The following is a 19,027-nucleotide window of genomic DNA, read 5'->3' as shown; positions in this document are numbered from 1 at the left end:
ACAGCCGAGCCCACTTCCCAGATCTCCGTCCAGCCCATCAACACGGCTCAGACCAGGAGCAACCCAAGTGACTATTACTGCAGCAACGCCAACAGGAGCAGCAGCAGCAATCTCAACAACAACAATAGCGGGAGCCGGGGCAATGGTGGGTCCAGAGGTCCCGCCACCTTTCCCCACCATCACCCCGCACCTCCTCCTGCAGCCCCCACTGCTAGCTCGCCTCCTCAGTGCGATGCGGCCTCGTCGGCGGGTCAGATCCCGGAGAACAACAGCTCCACACGGAACCTGTTGTCCCAGTTCGGAGAAGCCTCCCTGGGCCTGCGCTGCCTGGAGCCTCGCTGCTCCAGCTGGACTCTGGCTTCTTTTGCTGAGAAGCACTATGCCCCGTTCCTCCTGCAGCCCACCACCAAGGTGAGTTCAGGGTCCGGGTGTGTGTGAGGAGAATAGAGACGTGGAGAACGAGCTGCTGTGTGAGTGGGTTTGTGCTGACTCACTGTGGTGATAATGTGAACAGGAGGGTTGGTCAGCGGAGCAGGAGTAAATCTGTGCTGGAAGTTGTGGTCATGTCCTATCTGAGTCACACACACACACACACACACACACACACACACACACACACACACACACACACACACACACACACACAACCACACACACACACACACACACACACACACACACACTCTGACCTCAGTTTAGTGGGTGGCCAGTCCTCTCAAGGTCTTCCAGAACTGAAATCATGTGGTGGCCTGTGCTTGACTTTATTAAAAAACCTTGGTTCTTTTCATCTCACTGTCATATGTTTCTCCATTTATCCAAATTGCTTCATGCTCTCCTCTGATGCCTTAATCCAATACTCCCCATTACTGTGAATGAGTTAAGGAAAAAATTGCCTTTTTACAACCTGGGTCTTATTTTCCTCTTTTTAGGGGGGGCTGATATCATCGTGATGTGAGGCAACAAACAGAAGTGGTCATCAGACAGTTTATAAACAAATAGATATATATAACAAATATATAAGTGACTTGCGTTTAATATTTCAAATGTGCACCTCCTTCGTTTGGCCAATTCCTCCAGTGCATCTTTTGGAATCTTGCTCAAAGAGAGAATGTATCCATATCTTTGCATGGTTTACATACACACACACAAACACACACACACAAACACACACACACACACACACACACACACACACACACACACACACACACATACACACACACAGATGCCTTGCTTTTTCCCTACTCATTCCGTTTTTGCCTCGAAAGCAATTGAAAATGTGTTGAAAGGCATTTTTTCCTTGAAGCCAGTTTATTCAGATTGTGTGGTTTTAAGGTACTTTTAAGGGTTTTCCAGTGTTTACGTCAAAAGATAATAACTTTTACATTGACAGAGATGCAGAAACATTAATGGAGAAATGCTTTTTAGTACATTACATTAAATTTTTACCCCTTTATTTGAGGTTTTGTTTAGAAAAACACATGTCTTGAGTTTACCTTATGGCTCTTAGTGTGTTTAATTATAATATAGCCACCTTTTTAAAGCCCCACCCTCTTTAGACTTTGTCCCACCAGACTTTTCTCCAGATCGTGTTACGTACTCTGTCTCTGTCTAAAAGAGAGAATGTATCCATATCTTTGCATGGTTTAAAGGTTGAAAGATGCTCCGCCATCATCGATAAATCCTCCTTCTCATCCCTCTTTCTCCAGGTGGTGGTCATTGTGCTCTTTCTCTGCCTGCTGGTCGTCAGTTTGTACGGGACCACCCAGGTGAAGGACGGCCTGGAGCTGACGGACATCGTGCCCAGGGAGACCAGCGAGTACGACTTCATCGGCGCCCAGTTCAAGTTCTTCTCCTTCTACAACATGTACGTGGTGACGCAGCGGGCCGAATACGCCAAGATCCAGCCGCTGATGCACCAGCTCCACCGGAGGTTCCTCACCGTCCGCTACGTGCTGAAGGAGGACAACGGGCAGCTGCCGCGCATGTGGCTTCACTACTTCAGGGACTGGCTGCAAGGTGAAATTCAGCTCGATGTGTGATGAGCAAGCATAGACTTAAATTGGACTTGATCACAACCTCTTTGTCTGTTTTTGACGATAAAGTGAGTCAGATGCAGCAACAGGATTCAGACATTGTGTTAGATCATTTGAATGTTTTCCCAAAATTCTGACGTCAGAGATGGTTTTGTTATTAATACCTCGTTTGGTGCCGCTATTCAGTATCGTTCAGGCATGGTAATAATTTACTTTTACTTATCCTCGTGAAAGCGTTTTGAGATCATAATTTCCTTCAGTGTTTTGACATGAATCTGCAAGAAACAAGATGTTGGGCAGAGGTTCAAAAGTAGGTGGGATTGCAAAATGGACACTGACAGTAGCTGATTAAAATCACTTGTGTCTTCAATGAGAGGGCTTGATGGAGGAGGACGGAGCGGGAGGCCATGTTTTTATACTTAGGCTTTGGCAATATGGAGTGTGCGAGGGCCTTTGGCAGCGGAGATGGTTGCAGTTGAAGCTGGGATTGCACGCTGGCACTGAAATACACCAGATACTACTGTTTGTGCTGGCTACCTTCAACAAGGAGGCCATGTTTGTCTGTGTGTTAGTTTGCAGGATTACACAAAAACTACCAAACAATCACCCAGGACATTTTATGGAGTGGTGCGGCCTGACCTAAGGATGAATCAATTCAATTTTGAAGTGGATCTGAGTAGGAATTTTTTGGCAAGATAAGGTGCTAGCCTCGGTAGTGAGATGTGCTCTATGAGGTATTACATATTTTTTGCGCATTTCAACTAACCAAACTTTTAATTTAAAGGGGTCTGACATTAAATTTGCATGATGGCAGGATCCACTTTGGGATGGGTTCCTTGTTCTATACCCAGGACTGACGGCGCCTGAGAATTGCGACGACTCCACTTACTTACTGACGTGCCGCTAACGATCGAGCAGATTGTGTGTGTGTGTGTGTCGGTGTGTCGGTGTGTGTGCGTGCCTGCTGGGAACCACACAGAGCGTGTGTGGGTGAGACACGGAGGTAGAGAAGGAACTGTGTCTGATATTGCTCTCTGCAATGGTGGGACAAATTGGAGCCAGACAGGCCAAGCAAGAGACCCATAACAACATCTCCCACAGACGGACCACAGCGTGGGCCTTGGGGGAAAGCCGAGAGAAGAGTGGGGGGGGTGATTCACATATGGATTAGAGAGCAGTATAGAAAGAGGAGACATGTGTTACTCATATATTCACTAACGATTGCTTTGAATCAAAGGCAGCCTATTTTAGGCTGTTGAAGACCGGTTTGTTGGTTGAGAATTGAACTGTGTTATCGTATTCATCAATCAGGAATACAACAGTGTCGGTGTTAGTCTGTTGCCGTGTTGTGTTGTTTTCTCTTGCACTGTGCTGGGTTTCTACGTGTTGTGTTGTTTGTGTTGAACTTTATGAGGGTGTTGCAGAGGACAGATGGACGGAGAATGAAACTTTTTTGTCAAACATCCACATCTAACCGATTTGTCTGGTTGTGGTTTGGTGCAGGTCTTCAGCAGGCGTTCGACAAGGACTGGGAGGCCGGCCGCATCACCCTCAACAGCTACAAGAACGCCTCTGACGATGGCGTCCTGGCGTACAAGCTCTTGGTGCAGACGGGACGCAGAGAGAAGCCCATCAACTTCAACCTGGTACGTTCACGCCCATGTCAGTTTTCCCCATGTGATTCAATGTCACGATATGTGAAAGTGGACATGTAGGGTAGAATTCAGCCAGTTTGAAACAGTAATGAAAAATATAAGAGTCCTGTGTTGGTACATTGTCTGTGTAGCAGCTTCCTCCTATTCTTTCAATTCTTTGATTACCATGGGATTTCTAAGGTACTGCCCCCTGCTACCAAATTCCTGGTATTATGACATCCAGTGTATCTGTTTTGTTATGTGTGATTGGGGCCGAGGGAGCCAGCTCAAGCTTAAAAAACTCTCTCTTTGTATTCCACTTCTTAGTCCTTCTTTCTCTCTATGTCTGTCTGTCTTCATCTTCTCTCGGTGATGACTTTACCGAGCCCAGGAATTTAAAGCTCTCACCGGGGCTGCAGTCTGCCTCTGAAAAACCTATTAACTCTTCATTTAAACCATTTATCCTCTGTGCGTGTGATGTGCATGTGCTTGCAGTGGCTCTCTCTTTTAGCGTCAAACCTCTAATTCTGACACTGTTGAAATAAATAGAGGCACAACAGAGAAATTCCTATAGGCCCCAATGGGTTCATAAATAATAAGCTTGGATTCTGCAGCCCCTTGGGAAAGAATAATTTAAATCGTTGTTACAAAATATTGCAACATATTCACATTTTTTGTTGCATATTTTGGATAAATGATAAATTGAGGTAGATACATTGATGTGAGCCCTGTCTCCAGTGCGGCATTGGAGCTGTGTTTGACATCCAACAATGACACAAGCCACCATGGAAGCTCTGGAAGGAATTTAAAGGAAGATCAAATCAAGTCTCTTCCATGTTCAGCAAAAGATGCCAAAAATTTGATAATTACAAAAAGCAAAGAGGAAATGAGAGAAAAGCAGGCTGAGGAAAGTAGCTGATATGATGCTGTTTTTAGTTTGGTACCACCACCGATAAAAAGCAACATACATGAATGCATGGCTGCATTCTCTGGCAGGAAACAGCGAAAACAGAAGATAAGGAGCTGGAAAAGTTTGAAAATAAAATTCTTGGACGGGATTGCTACACGAAATACATAATAAACCACGTTCCTTTCAACAATGAGATTATTTTCCGCAAAGTTAATGAACATTAACATAGCTCCACTGGTTCCTGTGTTGATATTCATCATGTGCTGTTTTGTGTTGGGTGCTGCGTTTGCATTTCATCTTATTCATTGAGCTCAATTGCAGTATCACACTGGCCTAACAGGAAGCCGAGTTAGACCTGGTGTGCGGCCCTGTGACATCACTTCCTGTGCATGTGAGGGAAGTGTATATGCCGTGAGGCGTGGGGGCCGCCAGCAGAGCTGCCTGGGCTTCCTGTGACATCTTGAAGACATACAGTTGTTGCGTATCCTGCTGTTAAATTCAATCCAGATCCTCTGGAATCCAGCTCTCTCTCGTGCTATCACTCTCTCTCTCTCTCTCTCTCTCTCTCTCTCTCTCTCTCTCTCTCTCTCTGTCTCTGTCTCTTCCTCCCTCCCTCGCCCTCCCTACGTGCTCCACTGCTGTGTCCTCTTTGAATGAGGGGAGCTCAAACACGTGGTTTCTTTTGAGGAAGCTCCGTGTGTGCATGTGCATGTTTGGAGTGTGCGTTGGGCCTTTTGTCGGTTGTGTGTGCACTTACAGCAGTAGCTGTTTTGCTTTGTGCCTCGAAATGAGGACCAGATCTTTTCCAGCCCTGGCAAATTGCAAAGCTAGATGTTTTATTATGATATGCCACTCCACGGATCCATGCAGAGGTGTTCTGCCTTTTGATCTGTCGCTGCTAACATTTCTCCCTGTGCCGGGTGACCATTCGTTCCTTATGGCCCAGGCCTGGGTCTCATGTGGAAGCTGGTTCTCCTTGTTAGCGCGAGCATGTGTGCGTGCGTATGTGTGCTTTGGAAATAAGGCAACAGAGATATAAAGATTCAGAGTGAACGCAGGGAAAGGAGGAGCTGGAAAGTTTGAAAAGTTCTAAGGAGGACCGCACTGACACTATCAAGGGCTCTTTTCTTCTCAGGTTTCAGGTCGGTCTGTGGCGCCTGGCATTCTGGGTACCCGTAGGGGTCAGGAGAAGCAAGTGTGAGCAACATTTGTACAGATGTTGTGTTATTTTTATAGCTCTACTCCATTTGCTGGGTGGCATTTCCTTCAGTGTTAACAACCAGGTTAACTGCACACAGACGTGCTCAGGGACTCCAGCCAATTTTTTTATTGTTACGCTAACTCAAGCAATTTTTTTCCCCCCTGCCCCCTACCCCTCCTCGTCGAAACCCCCACCCCTACTCCTTCCTTCATCTACCTAGCCCAATGAGTCCAGCTTCACCCCCAAAACTCTCCCTGCCTCCGTGAAGAAGGGATTTATGGTTCCTAGAAGGGAGAGTGACAGAGCGGTGTGCTGTAATGGTTTTACCTCTCGGGAGGTAGCGATGCTAAGCTACGCTCCTCTGCCTCCACACGGGAGGTTGGAAGTAACGGCCCCGAGCAGGACAAGCCATTCTTGGACTACACAGGGAACACAGCCATCACAGCAAATGACTGAAACAGAGCTCAGGAACAAGCTGCACATAGACAGACACATGGGTGGACTGGGAAAACAGCTTTGACAAAGTTATGTCATATTTAGGGTGTCTACAGTCTACAACCATGCAGATCTGTGCTGTAGTTAGACATGTTTTGACAGCTAGAAAATATGGTTATTATGTGTGTCTCTAGCATAAAATCTGGATTGTTGATGAACGCGTCAGGCTCAGACCACAGTCCGAGGAGGTCTGGGACGCAGGATGTATGCAAACGCATCCTGAGCCACATGGAAGGATAAAAAACAGCAAATGTTTTTAGAATTCTCATATTTTCCATAGACCTCCACATATTAATATATTACCATGTTCAGGACTTGGTAACACATTCGACTGCGGCAGCTGAAACTCTGTCAGAAATATATTCACAGTGGTCAAGACATTGGGCCTGAGGTTGGCCAGCCAATATCTACTGTATGTAAAGGGAGAAGCTGATCCTGCATTTTCCATGTTTTAATGTGGCATGATAATTCTGGGAAGCCGCGATGAGAAGTACGGGAAATTCTCAAAAAGACGACCAGTGTTTGACTTGTTGATTTTTCTTTGGTTGGAAAGAGAGAGGGACTAATATTTGACTCTTATTTTGAAAGCTGCTCCGTTCTCTTGCACTGATGCGTGTGTATAAATAAGCATCGTCTGTGGTCAGCTCACCTGTAGAATGTTTTGGTTCAACATGTTTTATTTCTATAATAGCTTTTCGTGTCCAATGTACACTTGACGCCCGCATTACGATTTCATATGCACGCTCCACCTCGTTCTTTAACCTCTGCTGCACTTTTTCCATTCACTAACTATTTCATTTACGAAAAGGTCAACGGTCTAAACTCCATCCAGGGGTGTGTGTCTGAAAGTTGTGTTTTAAGAAAATACAAAAGAGCAGCAACTTAACTGTGTACTTCAATTATTACATTTTCATCATGAATTCATCCCCTCTCTCTTCTATTCTTTTCGTAGTTGACTCGTCAAAGGCTTGTGGACGCAGATGGGATCATCAACCCCGGGCCTTTCTACATCTATCTGACCGCCTGGGTCAGCAACGACCCCGTGGCGTACGCGGCCTCGCAGGCCAACATTCGCCCGCACCCCCCAGAGTGGCCCCACGACCGCACCGACTCCATGCCCGAGACACGCCTCAGCAGTAAGTTCACGAGACGTGGTACATCTGCAAACAGGTTGCATGAGAGTGTAAAGGAATTGTTTCTCTTTCACAGAAGGAAGGAAATTAAGCATTGCATGAATTTGAAATGCTGCAGTTTAAACCTGCTACGTGTCGCAGCTCAAACAAATTGCATTTACTAGGTTCTGTCGGAAACTTTAAGCTGAGCTCCTTGTCTGCCTATTAGCTTTAAGACGGGAGGGTAGACTTTACCGTAGCACTCCGTTGTGTGTGTGCGCCTGTGTGTGTGCGTGTGTGTGTGTGTCTGAGCTCAGGTTGCAGGGCCGACGACCAAGACGTGGCTCAATGTGGTTCTTCTAATGGTGCCTGTGGTGACTGCTATAATCCTGGCTACCATGGGGCCCTAGTATTACACACACACACACACACACACACACACACACACACACACACATACACACACACACACACAGACACAGGGATACACACACAAACATTATTAAATCCCAGTGACCCCAAACACTACACACACCCTGTTCTCATTTCCCTACCACACACACAGTCTGTAATTCACATTAAAAAAAGTACATTCATGTTGTTGTTTGATTCCAGCCTGTGATTTGGTACAAGTCAGGAAGTGCTCCACGGGGGAGGAAAATGATTGGATAACAAGGAGAGAGACCGGGTTTTGGTGGGAGGCACAATTGGATAACAAGCAGGAAGTCCTTTACAGGGGAGGTAGGGGGGGTGGGGGTATGATTGGATAAGCAGCGTGAAGTGCTCGGCTGTATGGGAGCTCCCCGAAGCGGATTGGTGTTGGCCCACAGCCAACGTGTGTCCTAAAATTTATAGTTGAGACGAGAACAGGCCGAGCCATGTTAGCAAGTTCTCCAGTCTGACCCTGTCGGCACCACGAAATACACACACACACACGCACACCAGCATCAGACAGCACAAAACATGTCTTTCTATAATTAAATAGGATAGTTAGTAGAGCGATAGATAGATGCAGAGTTTCCGGGTATGCAGCAATGTGTTATTAAAAAATCTGAACGAACACACTGTTTTGTCCGCGCCAAAGATGACCTCATCGCTGCATGGCGGTCAGGTACGTGTGGTTATGCATCCTTGTTATGCTTCATGTGGCCGTGCTAAGTTTAGGGTGTGGTAATGGCGGCGGTTCTGACATTGTAATTACGGTGAATCAACGTTAGCCCTGACACGCTGCTGTGTCTGGAACTGATAGGCCCTCATTAGCCAAGCTGGCCCACAGACCGGCTGGGGTTGGAGTCAATGGAGCTCTGTTTCACACCGTTCCGCCCACCCCCGCCACACACACACACAGACACACACACACACACACACACACACACACACAGACACACACACACTTGTCCACAGATGTAGCTACTCTTGGAGCGAGGTTGGATTTGGGAGGGAAAACCTTGATATTGGTGGTTTGGCTCAAGAGACCAAATTATTTCTGCAGATTCCTAATGTCGTTTAATCCGAACAGACAAATAATATCTGCAGATGTCACTGTTGCCATTGATTCGTTGTCTTGTCCTTTTCTTAATGTTTATCAGTAATTAATTTTTTTGGATCAAAATGTCATCATCTTGCAAGGTTGACCTTTCCTTTAATTTTTTTCTTTCCATCCAGTCCCGGCTGCCGAGCCCATCGAATACGCACAGTTTCCCTTCTACCTCAACGGGCTCCGCGAGACGCCGCAGTTTGTGGAGGCCATCGAGAGCGTGCGAGCCATTTGCACCAACTACAGCCGACAGGGCCTGCCCTCCTACCCCAACGGCTACCCCTTCCTGTTCTGGGAACAGTACATTAGTCTGCGCCACTGGCTCCTGCTGTCCATCAGCGTCGTGCTTGCCTGCGTCTTTCTGGTCTGCGCGCTCTTCCTGCTCAACCCGTGGACCGCCGGCATCATCGTGAGTGTGACAGCAGACACAATATTATACAGCACAAGCATTCACATTTCACCAGCTTGGTAGCTCGTGATCTGAGCCTCCTTCCAGGGATGACTTGTGCTTTTAATGTTTGTCTGCGACTGCTGTTGTTTGTCGTCTTCTTATTCTTCTGTTATATTTCCAGTGGTCTATGATAGTTCTGGATTTCAAAGTAAAAATATTAGATTTCAAAATAAAGGCGTGGAAAGAAAAAAAGACATCAAAAATGACATTAAATGAAAATGAATACAGATGACAAAGATAATATCTTGTTCGTGAAAAGTTTGGATTTGAATGGAGTATGGGTTTTGTAGACGGACACATCAACAGAAACTTCTACAGAGAAAAAAAACTCACCGTGTTTTTCTTTCATGATTTTTTATGTGTGGTCCTGAAGGCATCTCTAGGCGAGTCAGAAAGGATACAGGGCTGCTGTGTTATTGTAGCCCCAGTCAACAGTGTTTATCTTGTGCTGTTTCGTTAGGGCCAGTGTGTTTAGTCTAGTCCAACACTCCCAGACACAGATTCTGAAATAAATGGGGAAAGGACACAAAGTTGCTCGAGCAACTTGCTCCCACTCTAAACCTATAAAAAGTTAGATTTTATTTCCATCCTCCACACTTCTCCTCTGCCCAGTCTTTTCGCAAGTTTCCAAGGATACACATAAACACACATTCGCATACCCAGGCACACACACTTAAAGCAGACACACAGACGTGTATACACTTGCACACATGCAATGTGAACATGTAAACACACAGGTACATAATTCACACAGAAACACATACACAGAGAACTCTGGTTTCTCTCTCTGGTGGGTTGTATTTTACGACAGGCAGTGGCCAGGCCACCTGAGCCCTTAAACGGAGGAGGAGGGGTGGGCCTCATGTTCATCGTTCAGGCTTTACTAGCAAGATCAAAAGGCAAGTTATGGAGAGGCGTCAAGTTTAACCATTTGGTCTGTCCGGGACCAGACCACCGCCAGCCCTGCAACGTCAAACCCTCAACCCTAAGCCCCCTCAAACCCTCTTAGCTATTTGCCCTGAAATCCATCTCACCCACTCGGACACAGAGTCCTTGTTTAAACCTTGTATCTCGTGTTTAGATTTATACAGATTGTTTCTAATCCCCTTGATATTGATTGCTGCTCGCACTTGGCACCAGAATGGATTTAGAAGCATCACTTGGGATCTGGTTTTGCTTTCATCTGTGGTAAAAACAACAGATACACAGATGCACACTTTAAAGTTGTGTCAGAGTCGTTCTAAATGTAAAGACCAGAAATAGTGAAGTCTAGTTTAATTCCCTGAACGTTTCTGGCCGTGACCAACACCAAATGTTTTTCTCTGTCAGTGTCCACTTGTCTTCAGATCACCCAAAATGCACTTTAGCACAGAGTCTTACTGGAGTCAGATGCTGCTCACAAACGCTGCACACAAATACCCCCTCGTGGACAAGCAATGTGGATACTTACATGCATTATTCACACACACACACACACACATACATATATAAACACACACACACACACCGCTCCCTCCCCTGCCCACCTCAACCTTCTTCAAAGGGTTTGGGCCCCATGTAACCTGACACCTGTCAGCTGATAATGGCATTTACTCCCAGCTTCTGTCCTGCTCTACTGAAACCACCACACACACACACACACACACACACACACACACACACACAAACACACACACACACACACACACACACACACACACACACACACACACACACACACACATACACATACACACATTCATAAACACACACACTTACGGTTTGTACTTAACACTTCTCTAAGGCAGAATATTACATCATCCTCTTCTAGTGTTGCACTCCATCTCTCTTGTGTACGTTCAAAGTCTACGTCAGCTGTAAATTCAAATGCTGTGAATTACTGTCTGTTTATCACTGAACAATAACACAGGAGATTCTCTTCCACTATGCTGACATGTGTTTCATGTGTTCCAGCCCTGGAAACTGTGGATAGCAGTTGTTATTATTATTATCCACACAGACAAAGAGCAGAGAAACATGGGACATAAACAAATTGGTGAAAACCAGTTTATTGGCTGCAAAAGACGATGCTTGTAAAGAATAATTCTTGCAGATCCATGTCTTGTGGGAATTATGGGAATTTATCCTCAAAAACAGGTTCAAGCTGAGCTACAAGTGTACAAACATATATTTAAACTTCCTGTCCTACTTGTGGCCACGTTCAGCCAGAATCTATCCTATTTTGGGTTTTATCTTGTGCTTCGTTAAACGTTTAGAATCACTTTTCATATCGATTTATCAACCACTTTTACTTTTTTAATGGAAATGCCTCCTTTTCCAGGTGTTGGTGCTGTCCCTCATGACCGTGGAGCTGTTTGGCTTCATGGGGCTGATGGGAATCAAGCTGAGCGCCGTACCGGTGGTGATCCTCATCGCCTCCGTGGGCATCGGAGTGGAGTTCACCGTCCATGTGGCCCTGGTAGGCACAAACACGCACAGTGACACAAAAAAACAAAGAATGAAATTGCAACCTGCATCAGTCAAAGTTAAGAAAGGGGTCGTATCTTAATATTTGAAGTCCTTGATATATGTGTTGGGTATCGTGTGTTTCGTAGGCGTTCCTGACAGCCATAGGGGATCGTCACAGACGGGCCGTGCTGGCATTGGAGCACATGTTCGCTCCGGTGCTGGACGGAGCCTTTTCTACCTTATTAGGTGTCCTGATGCTCGCAGGCTCCGAGTTCGACTTTATCGTCAGGTGAGCACAAACTGAACCTCGTGAGAAAACGCTGCTTTAATTCTGCCCACACAGGATTGCTCTCACAAAGGTTATTGTGTGCCGTCTGTGTGGCGTTAGTAGACCGTTGAGACCGTGCCTCAACCTGCATGTCGCACAGGAATCTACCTGAGACACAAATCATGCATGAAGGCCGCACTCTTCCTCCGTACCCTCCCTCTATCTCTCTCTTGTATTCCACCCGCATCTCAGTTTCATACCCCCTCTCTGTAAACCTCCTCCTACCTGTTTTTTCTCCACTTCTTGGGGCTCAATCTCCGAGAAAACTTCATACACAAGGCCTTTATCTTTCCCCACCTTCCTCTCCCCTTGTGTATTTTCTCCCCCCTCCCCTTAATGCCTCTCATGCCTGACATTTTAGGGGAAACCAGGGGAAGGATGGAGAGTTGAAGGTCAGGAGGAACAGGGAGGAGGGGGGCTTGGGGGGAGTAGACGACGAAGAAGAAGAGGGGAGCAAAGAGCGGAGTGAAAGGGAGTGATAGGGGAGACAGAGAGGGAGAGGGGGGTGGAGAGAGTGGACAGGAAGGTCCTCTGGCTTTTGTAATCTCCTTCAGCTAGTTTAACTGCCCTCGCTAGACATTTATAAGCATGGGAAGGGGCAACATGGTGGGGGGGGGGGGGGGGGGGGCAGTCGTGGAAAGACAGGAGAAGTGGAAATTAAAGCCGACGCACTGTGGGGGCTCTGCGGCGGTGGCTACTTTTGTGTGTAAGACAAGGGCAGAAAGGTACCAACCAGCTGCCGTTCATGGGAGGAAAATGAATGGTAGTGTACATTCTGGAGAGTTATGAGAAGTTTCCACTGAGCTCGGTGAATAACTTAAAGTCTCTTATGGTCGTACGTGGCTGCACATGCACACATTGCTGTTGGAGGCTAGACGAGGTAGCTATATAATTAGTTTGACCTGCTCCTTTAAGAACAGGGTGCACTGAGGTCCATGTGATTTGCAAGAGCACAAACTCTGTCATGTGCACAGGCCTCTTATATGCACACACACACACACACACACACACACACACACACACACACACACACACACACACACACACACACACACACACACACACACACACCAACCTGCTTCCTGACCTTGTAATCATGAGGGTCAATGATGGTGTGCCTGCCAGTTAGAGCACACACTCTCTCTCTCTCTCTCTCTCTCTCTCTCTCTCTCTCTCTCTCTCTCTCTCTCTCTCTCTCTCTCTCTCTCTCTCTCTTGCAAACAAACACACGCTCGTACACACACAAACACAGGGAGGCCTATAGAGCGTCTCTCCTCACCTCCAGTGGTGAGCTCTGGTTTCTGGCTCGGTCCCGGGCCTCCATTTAGAGGTTCTGCTGTTGTCTGAGCAAACAAAGCAGCGCACCAAGACGGTGCAATAACAACAGGCCCGGCTCGTATTTTTCTGCTTGCGCCGAAAGAAATGTTTCCCTGACTTTCCCCCGTCAGCGCTGTGAATGTTTTCACTCCAAACAGCCAAGCGGGGGCACTCAGCCCGGTATGTGGGCTGCACGCGTGCGTAGCTACATGTATGTGCATATACGCGCCCAAAGTTGATGTGGCAATTACCCATCCTGTTGTGAAAGGCAATCATAACCCCCATCCTACCTGATTGCATCAGTTCCATTTAAAAACAGTAACAATTCTTCATTCAAATATCTAGACCTATGTTATATACATTTTTATGTGTGAACCGACATTATCCAACATGTTTCCAACAATGTTCAGAGCCGGAGAAATCCCTAATTTTGTGCAGGATAATAGGGCGTTTTATTTTGGTGGACTTTTGAATGCACTTAACTGGATTTGACCGTTTCTGCTGTAACGTCGCGGATAAACGACAGAGGAAAAACACGCTGCTCGCCATTCCGGTGTTTTTCTTTTCTTTCCTTGCACTGTTGTTCTTTGACGTTTTCTGCGTAACGTGAATAAAACGTTCACACAGTACCGCAGCCGTGAAGTTGATTTGCATCTGAGTCGTGTCAGGTCCATTTTCATTGGCAATGGTTTTGAGGCCAATATCTCCCATGATCCCACGCAGTGTGTGTGTGTGTGTGTGTGTGTGTGTGTGTGTGTGTGTCTGAACCTCTTCATGAACCTAATGATTTGCTTTGTAATTACCATATGGATTAGTTTATTGTTTTTACTAAGTGAAGAGTTCATTAGAGGATGAATTCTTTTACAAGAACCCTGGGATTGATTCATCTTGAGATTCATGTCCGTCCGTCTGCACACCCGCTCACAGCATGAGGTCCTGTTCTCTGGTCACATGAATGTTCCAGCAGCAGCGGCACTGAGCAAGAATAAGTCGAGCTGATGCTCTCGTTGTTGGTTCCACGTGGGAAGTGAGGCCACCCATGCTGGGCAGACAAGGACTGGTCCTCACTTGTAGATGTTCCTCTGGGAAATGTGGTTCTCCCTGCACATGAATGGAGTCTGAGGTCCACACATACAAACAGCAGCATCGTGAAGACTCGGGCAAAGGGGTTAGTGGTTCATCAGCACATCCCTGGAAACCTGAGAGCTTCCACTGGAGAACCATGTCAGGAGGAAAGCCTCTCCATTAAGGGAGGAAGCTGGAGTGGAGCGTGAGGGAGGCTGGGATGGAGGGGTGGGTTTCAGAGTGGGGAGATTGGGGGGTCTTACCTGATACATTGGAGATTTAATTAGACAGAGGGGATTGTGGAGTGGCCGGGAATTTCACAGGGGCTTAGCTTAGAAAGAAGGGAGAGAAAAGTGAGGTGGAGGAGAGAGAGAGAGGAAAAAGAAATAGAAGAGAGAGGGAGAGAAAGAAAGAGAGAGAGAGAGAGGCCGGGGAGGGGGTGGCACTCTGAGGGTCCCCTTCTCTTTTTTCCCTCGACTAAATTGTTTAAATTCTATACCCTTCACTTCATTTGTTTGCTTCTCTCCCTCTCTCTTTTTTAGAGCCCGAGAGTAGAGAGTAGCGAGGGAGGCCCCTGTCCTCTTGCACGACCCCCAACCCCCCCCCCCCTCCACCTTTTTTTTTTTTTTAAACCCGCATTTACCCCTTCCAGCCCCCCTTCCCTCACATTCCTCACTGCTTTGTTTTCTCCATGTTTGCTTATACACCACACACCCAAGAGAGAGTACCCTCGCTCCCAATAACCTGCCCTCCCCCCCCACCCCCCCTTTTTCCTCCTGCGCCTTTGAATTAACAAGCTCCGGCTAATTATGGTTCCCCTTTTCTTTTCTCTCTGCGGCATCTTTACGACTAACCCTCTTTAAGCGGGACTTAGAAACATGCAAGGTACATCTCTGTGTGTGTGTGTGTGTGTGTGTGTGAGTGTGTGTGTTTAAGGTGTGGCCTTGCGTCTTTGTTGAATTATTATTTCGGGCATGTGTGTTATGGTTGGTCTTACACATGTCTCTCCACGTCTACGGCCCTGTGGTTTGCACAGGTATTTTCCTTGTTTACTTGCTTTCTTTGTTTTTCTTCTTGTGTTTTTCTGTGCTCCTCTTAGCGACTCTTGTTTTGCTTGCGGTGTGTTTAGTTCCGACATGTTACATTTAGTTAAATTAGTCCCCAGCATTGATCTGTTTTTGATATGCGTGTTTTATTGCAGGTATTTCTTTGCCGTGTTGGCCATTCTCACAGTTCTGGGAGTCCTGAATGGTCTCGTACTTCTCCCGGTGTTGCTTTCATACTTCGGCCCCTATCCAGAGGTAAGAGCTCAAAAAATTATAATTGTAAGAAAATTTGATTGTGTGTTTGAAGAGATAAATGCACCCACTCACCTATGGGGAATCCTCTGGACAATATCCTACTGGCACATTGGCATTCTCACATGCAGCCCCTCTAGATGATTTCAGGAGATTATCCGGAGTTCACTGCACGTTTGAAAGCATCTCAAGTCTCTTCACCTTCTCCTTTGTCACCGCTCAGGTAACACCTGTGGATGGTCGTAGCCGGTTACCGACCCCGTCCCCAGAGGCCCCTCCTCACGTGGTCCACTTCTCAGTCCGACCTCACCACACAACCACGGCCACCATCTCTGGTGCAGCCTCAGACTCTTCCGACTCGGAGTACAGCTCCAACACCACGGTGTCCGGCATCAGCCAGGAGGTGCAGAACTACAACCTGACCTCGCGCAGAGGGGCAACCCGAGCGGAGGAGCAGCAGTACCACCTCCAGACCAGCAGAGGCAGAGCAGTCAGGCCAGATGAGGACAGAAGAGCAGGATCAGGGCACAGGCGCTCAGCCAGACAGCCCGACCCGCCGGCCTATGTGACTTCGGTAAGGAAACATCCTGTATTGTGCTGCTTGTTTAAGGCTCTGACTGCAGATATGCTCTTGTTTCTCACATTATAGAACTAAACGTCTCATTGTGTCACTCTTCAGTCCTCTCAGGGTTGTGATTCTGGGCCCCAGCCAGGAGCCACTCATCGCCACAGCAGCAGGAACCCCAAGAGCCAGCTGCACTGGCAGGCCCCGCCCCCAGCCCGCCCGCGCATGGACGCTTTTGAAACTCCTACTGAGGCTGGGGGCCATTATGGCTCAAACAGCCATAGAGAACACTCAGCAGGCCACAGAGCCCGCTCATCCCACAACCCACAACCTAATCACCACCTCCCACACCACCACCCCAACTCTACCCCATATTGCCAACCCATCACTACGGTAACGGCGTCGGCCTCCGTCACCGTTGCCGTTCACCCGGCCCCCTTGTCCAACCAGGGCCCCTCCACTTCCTCTTACCCAGGGTACACTGCAACAGACAGTTACTGCCCCTCAGGGCCGGAGGCGCCCGAGGCTGCTTTCCAGGACCCGCACGTGCCGCTGGACCTCCAGACGGGGGCCAGGGGAGACACGGTGGAGGCCATGGAGCTCCAAGATTTGGAGTTTGAGGCAGCTGAGAGCAACCACGGCAGACGGGCGAGCTGAGGTGACCTTTCAGATGCTTCAGTAGATCCATCGAGTATTTAGTTCAATGGTCATTTTAGAAAAACCTGCTTTAAAATATACTGACACTCTAACATCCTTTTTGTTTTCAGTTGTGGGGAACGGAAGTACAACGGCCAAAGATGGACTCCTCTCTATTACTAAGCAGCTGACCTGGCCTGGCACAGCCCGGCTCACCACCCCCAACCCCCCCGGCCTTAAAAAGCGAAAGACTCGCCAGTGTTGCCGTCATGGTCATGGTGCTCATTATTACTGTAACCCAGTGGACTATTGTCTTAGATATTAGATTCTATCAATATTTAAAAGATGTATACATATGTAAATATGAACAAAAAGTAGCTATAATTTTAGGAGCCGTACAACTCCTCATGGTAACAGACTGGGGCTGCCATTTTATATGGTGTGTGTAAGAGTGTGTGTGCGTGTCTCTGTGTGTGAGTGTGTGTATGTGTGTGAGAGAGAGCGAGAGAGAAAGAGAGAGTGAGAGAGAGAGATAGATTTCTGATTACTGTTCACTCATCTGTGGATCTGTGCCATTAGGAAGCTTCATCCAGACAAATGTACCTGTCAGCACGCAATGTTGCTGCTCAAAAATATTTTTTTTAAATGATATACATTTATAACTCTATGCAAATGTCTTTTTAAACAAAAGAAGTGATCTGTCTTCTTATATGTGTGTGTGTGCGTATACATGTGTTTGTGTATGTGTGTGAATGTGTGTGTTCGTATACATGTGTTTGTGTGCGTGTAGGTTCTATGATGTGAAACAGCCCCATTATTTTCTGCCTTCTACATCAGATTCATCCTCAGAACAGACTAACATTTACACTCATTTAAAACATGAGGGAAATTGTTAGTCATCAAACAGGGCCATGGTATATGTATATTTATATATATATACATATATTTGTGTGTGTGTTTGTGTGTCTTTTGTGTGTTCATTATTGTATAAATGTACGCATCTTAAACTATTAATTTTTTTTATCACAAACCTGTGGTAGTTATGAAACAATTACTGTTTAACTTGACACGCTATGCGTGCTATTTAAGATGAGCAGATATGAAGAATTTTGTTTTGTTTTGTTTTTTAGTTATGGCCTCTGCATTGGAACCTGTTTCTGCTCTCAGCTTTGTATCAGTGTTCGGCTGCTCTTTGGTTTCATTTTTTGCTGTAAAAGGTTGTTTTGTTTAACCCTAGCAGGCTCAATACAGGTTCTGTCATTTAAACTGACACACAAATATCAAACCCACCTCAGAAACTCGCGGTGCCATTACAGGGACATTCACGTTACTGATTTTCTTCTGGAACAGGGTCAACAACAGGGGGCGCTAACTCCGCTCCCTAAGTGACTGTGTCTAACGGATAAGCTAAAGTTCAAACTGTATACTGTACGACCACGTTCAACTTCGCACTCGATTACGTTCAAACGTCATTCTCACCGATATCTCACCTCAAGTAACTTTTTGTTTCTGTTCAACCAATAAGCTAGCCCCTGCAGCCTGCTCAGGGCTAAGCCCTATATGGCCTGACAGTGTGTCTTTTGTGTGTCTTAGTTTATGTGTGTAAACATTTATGTTTGTGTGTATGAGTTTATCCTCTTAATCTGTCCCAGTTCTCCTTTAGTGACAGTAAAGATAACTGGCCCCAATTTGGCCTCAGCGTCCTCTCTGACCTCAGCTCATAAAAATCCACAACATAACGCCATGACACTAATTGGGACCCCTCACCCCTTCCTCCAAATGCCAAATGGCACAGCCCATAGCCTCGGGGGGGAGAGTTTACACCGCCAGCACCTCGCTTCACTTGCAATGGCCAGTTTATATCTGTACGTGTGTCTATGTCAGCATGCAAATGTGTAACCCCCCCTCCCCGACCCCCTGGTTCCGACTTTAAGGTCCCTCGATCACTGCCTCCACACCTCAGTTTGCCTCTCACTTCCTGTTGAACACATGTA

The 19,027-nt window shown here is 46.8% G+C and overlaps 1 protein-coding gene across 1 annotated transcript in view; it reads left to right on the top strand.

Annotated features, from left to right (window-relative positions):
* The window catches only part of ptch1 (patched 1), a 46,227-nt gene extending 28,235 nt beyond the window's left edge, over nt 1-17,992 (top strand). The window contains exons 13-23 of the mRNA XM_061072329.1: nt 1-411; nt 1,710-2,019; nt 3,540-3,682; nt 7,229-7,412; nt 9,054-9,334; nt 11,697-11,834; nt 11,971-12,113; nt 15,736-15,835; nt 16,056-16,406; nt 16,512-17,055; nt 17,165-17,992. The exon at nt 1-411 is cut by the window's left edge and continues 247 nt beyond it. Coding sequence (XP_060928312.1) covers nt 1-411; nt 1,710-2,019; nt 3,540-3,682; nt 7,229-7,412; nt 9,054-9,334; nt 11,697-11,834; nt 11,971-12,113; nt 15,736-15,835; nt 16,056-16,406; nt 16,512-17,054 — 2,604 coding nt within the window. The 3' untranslated portion in view covers nt 17,055; nt 17,165-17,992. The remainder of the gene's footprint in view (nt 412-1,709; nt 2,020-3,539; nt 3,683-7,228; nt 7,413-9,053; nt 9,335-11,696; nt 11,835-11,970; nt 12,114-15,735; nt 15,836-16,055; nt 16,407-16,511; nt 17,056-17,164) is intronic.
* The last annotated feature ends 1,035 nt before the right edge of the window (nt 17,993-19,027 follow it).

This window comes from Limanda limanda, chromosome 5 (assembly GCF_963576545.1).
Source record: "Limanda limanda chromosome 5, fLimLim1.1, whole genome shotgun sequence".
In the NCBI taxonomy this organism is placed as follows: Eukaryota; Metazoa; Chordata; class Actinopteri; order Pleuronectiformes; family Pleuronectidae; genus Limanda; species Limanda limanda.
This window is presented reverse-complemented; position numbering and strand designations above follow the sequence as displayed.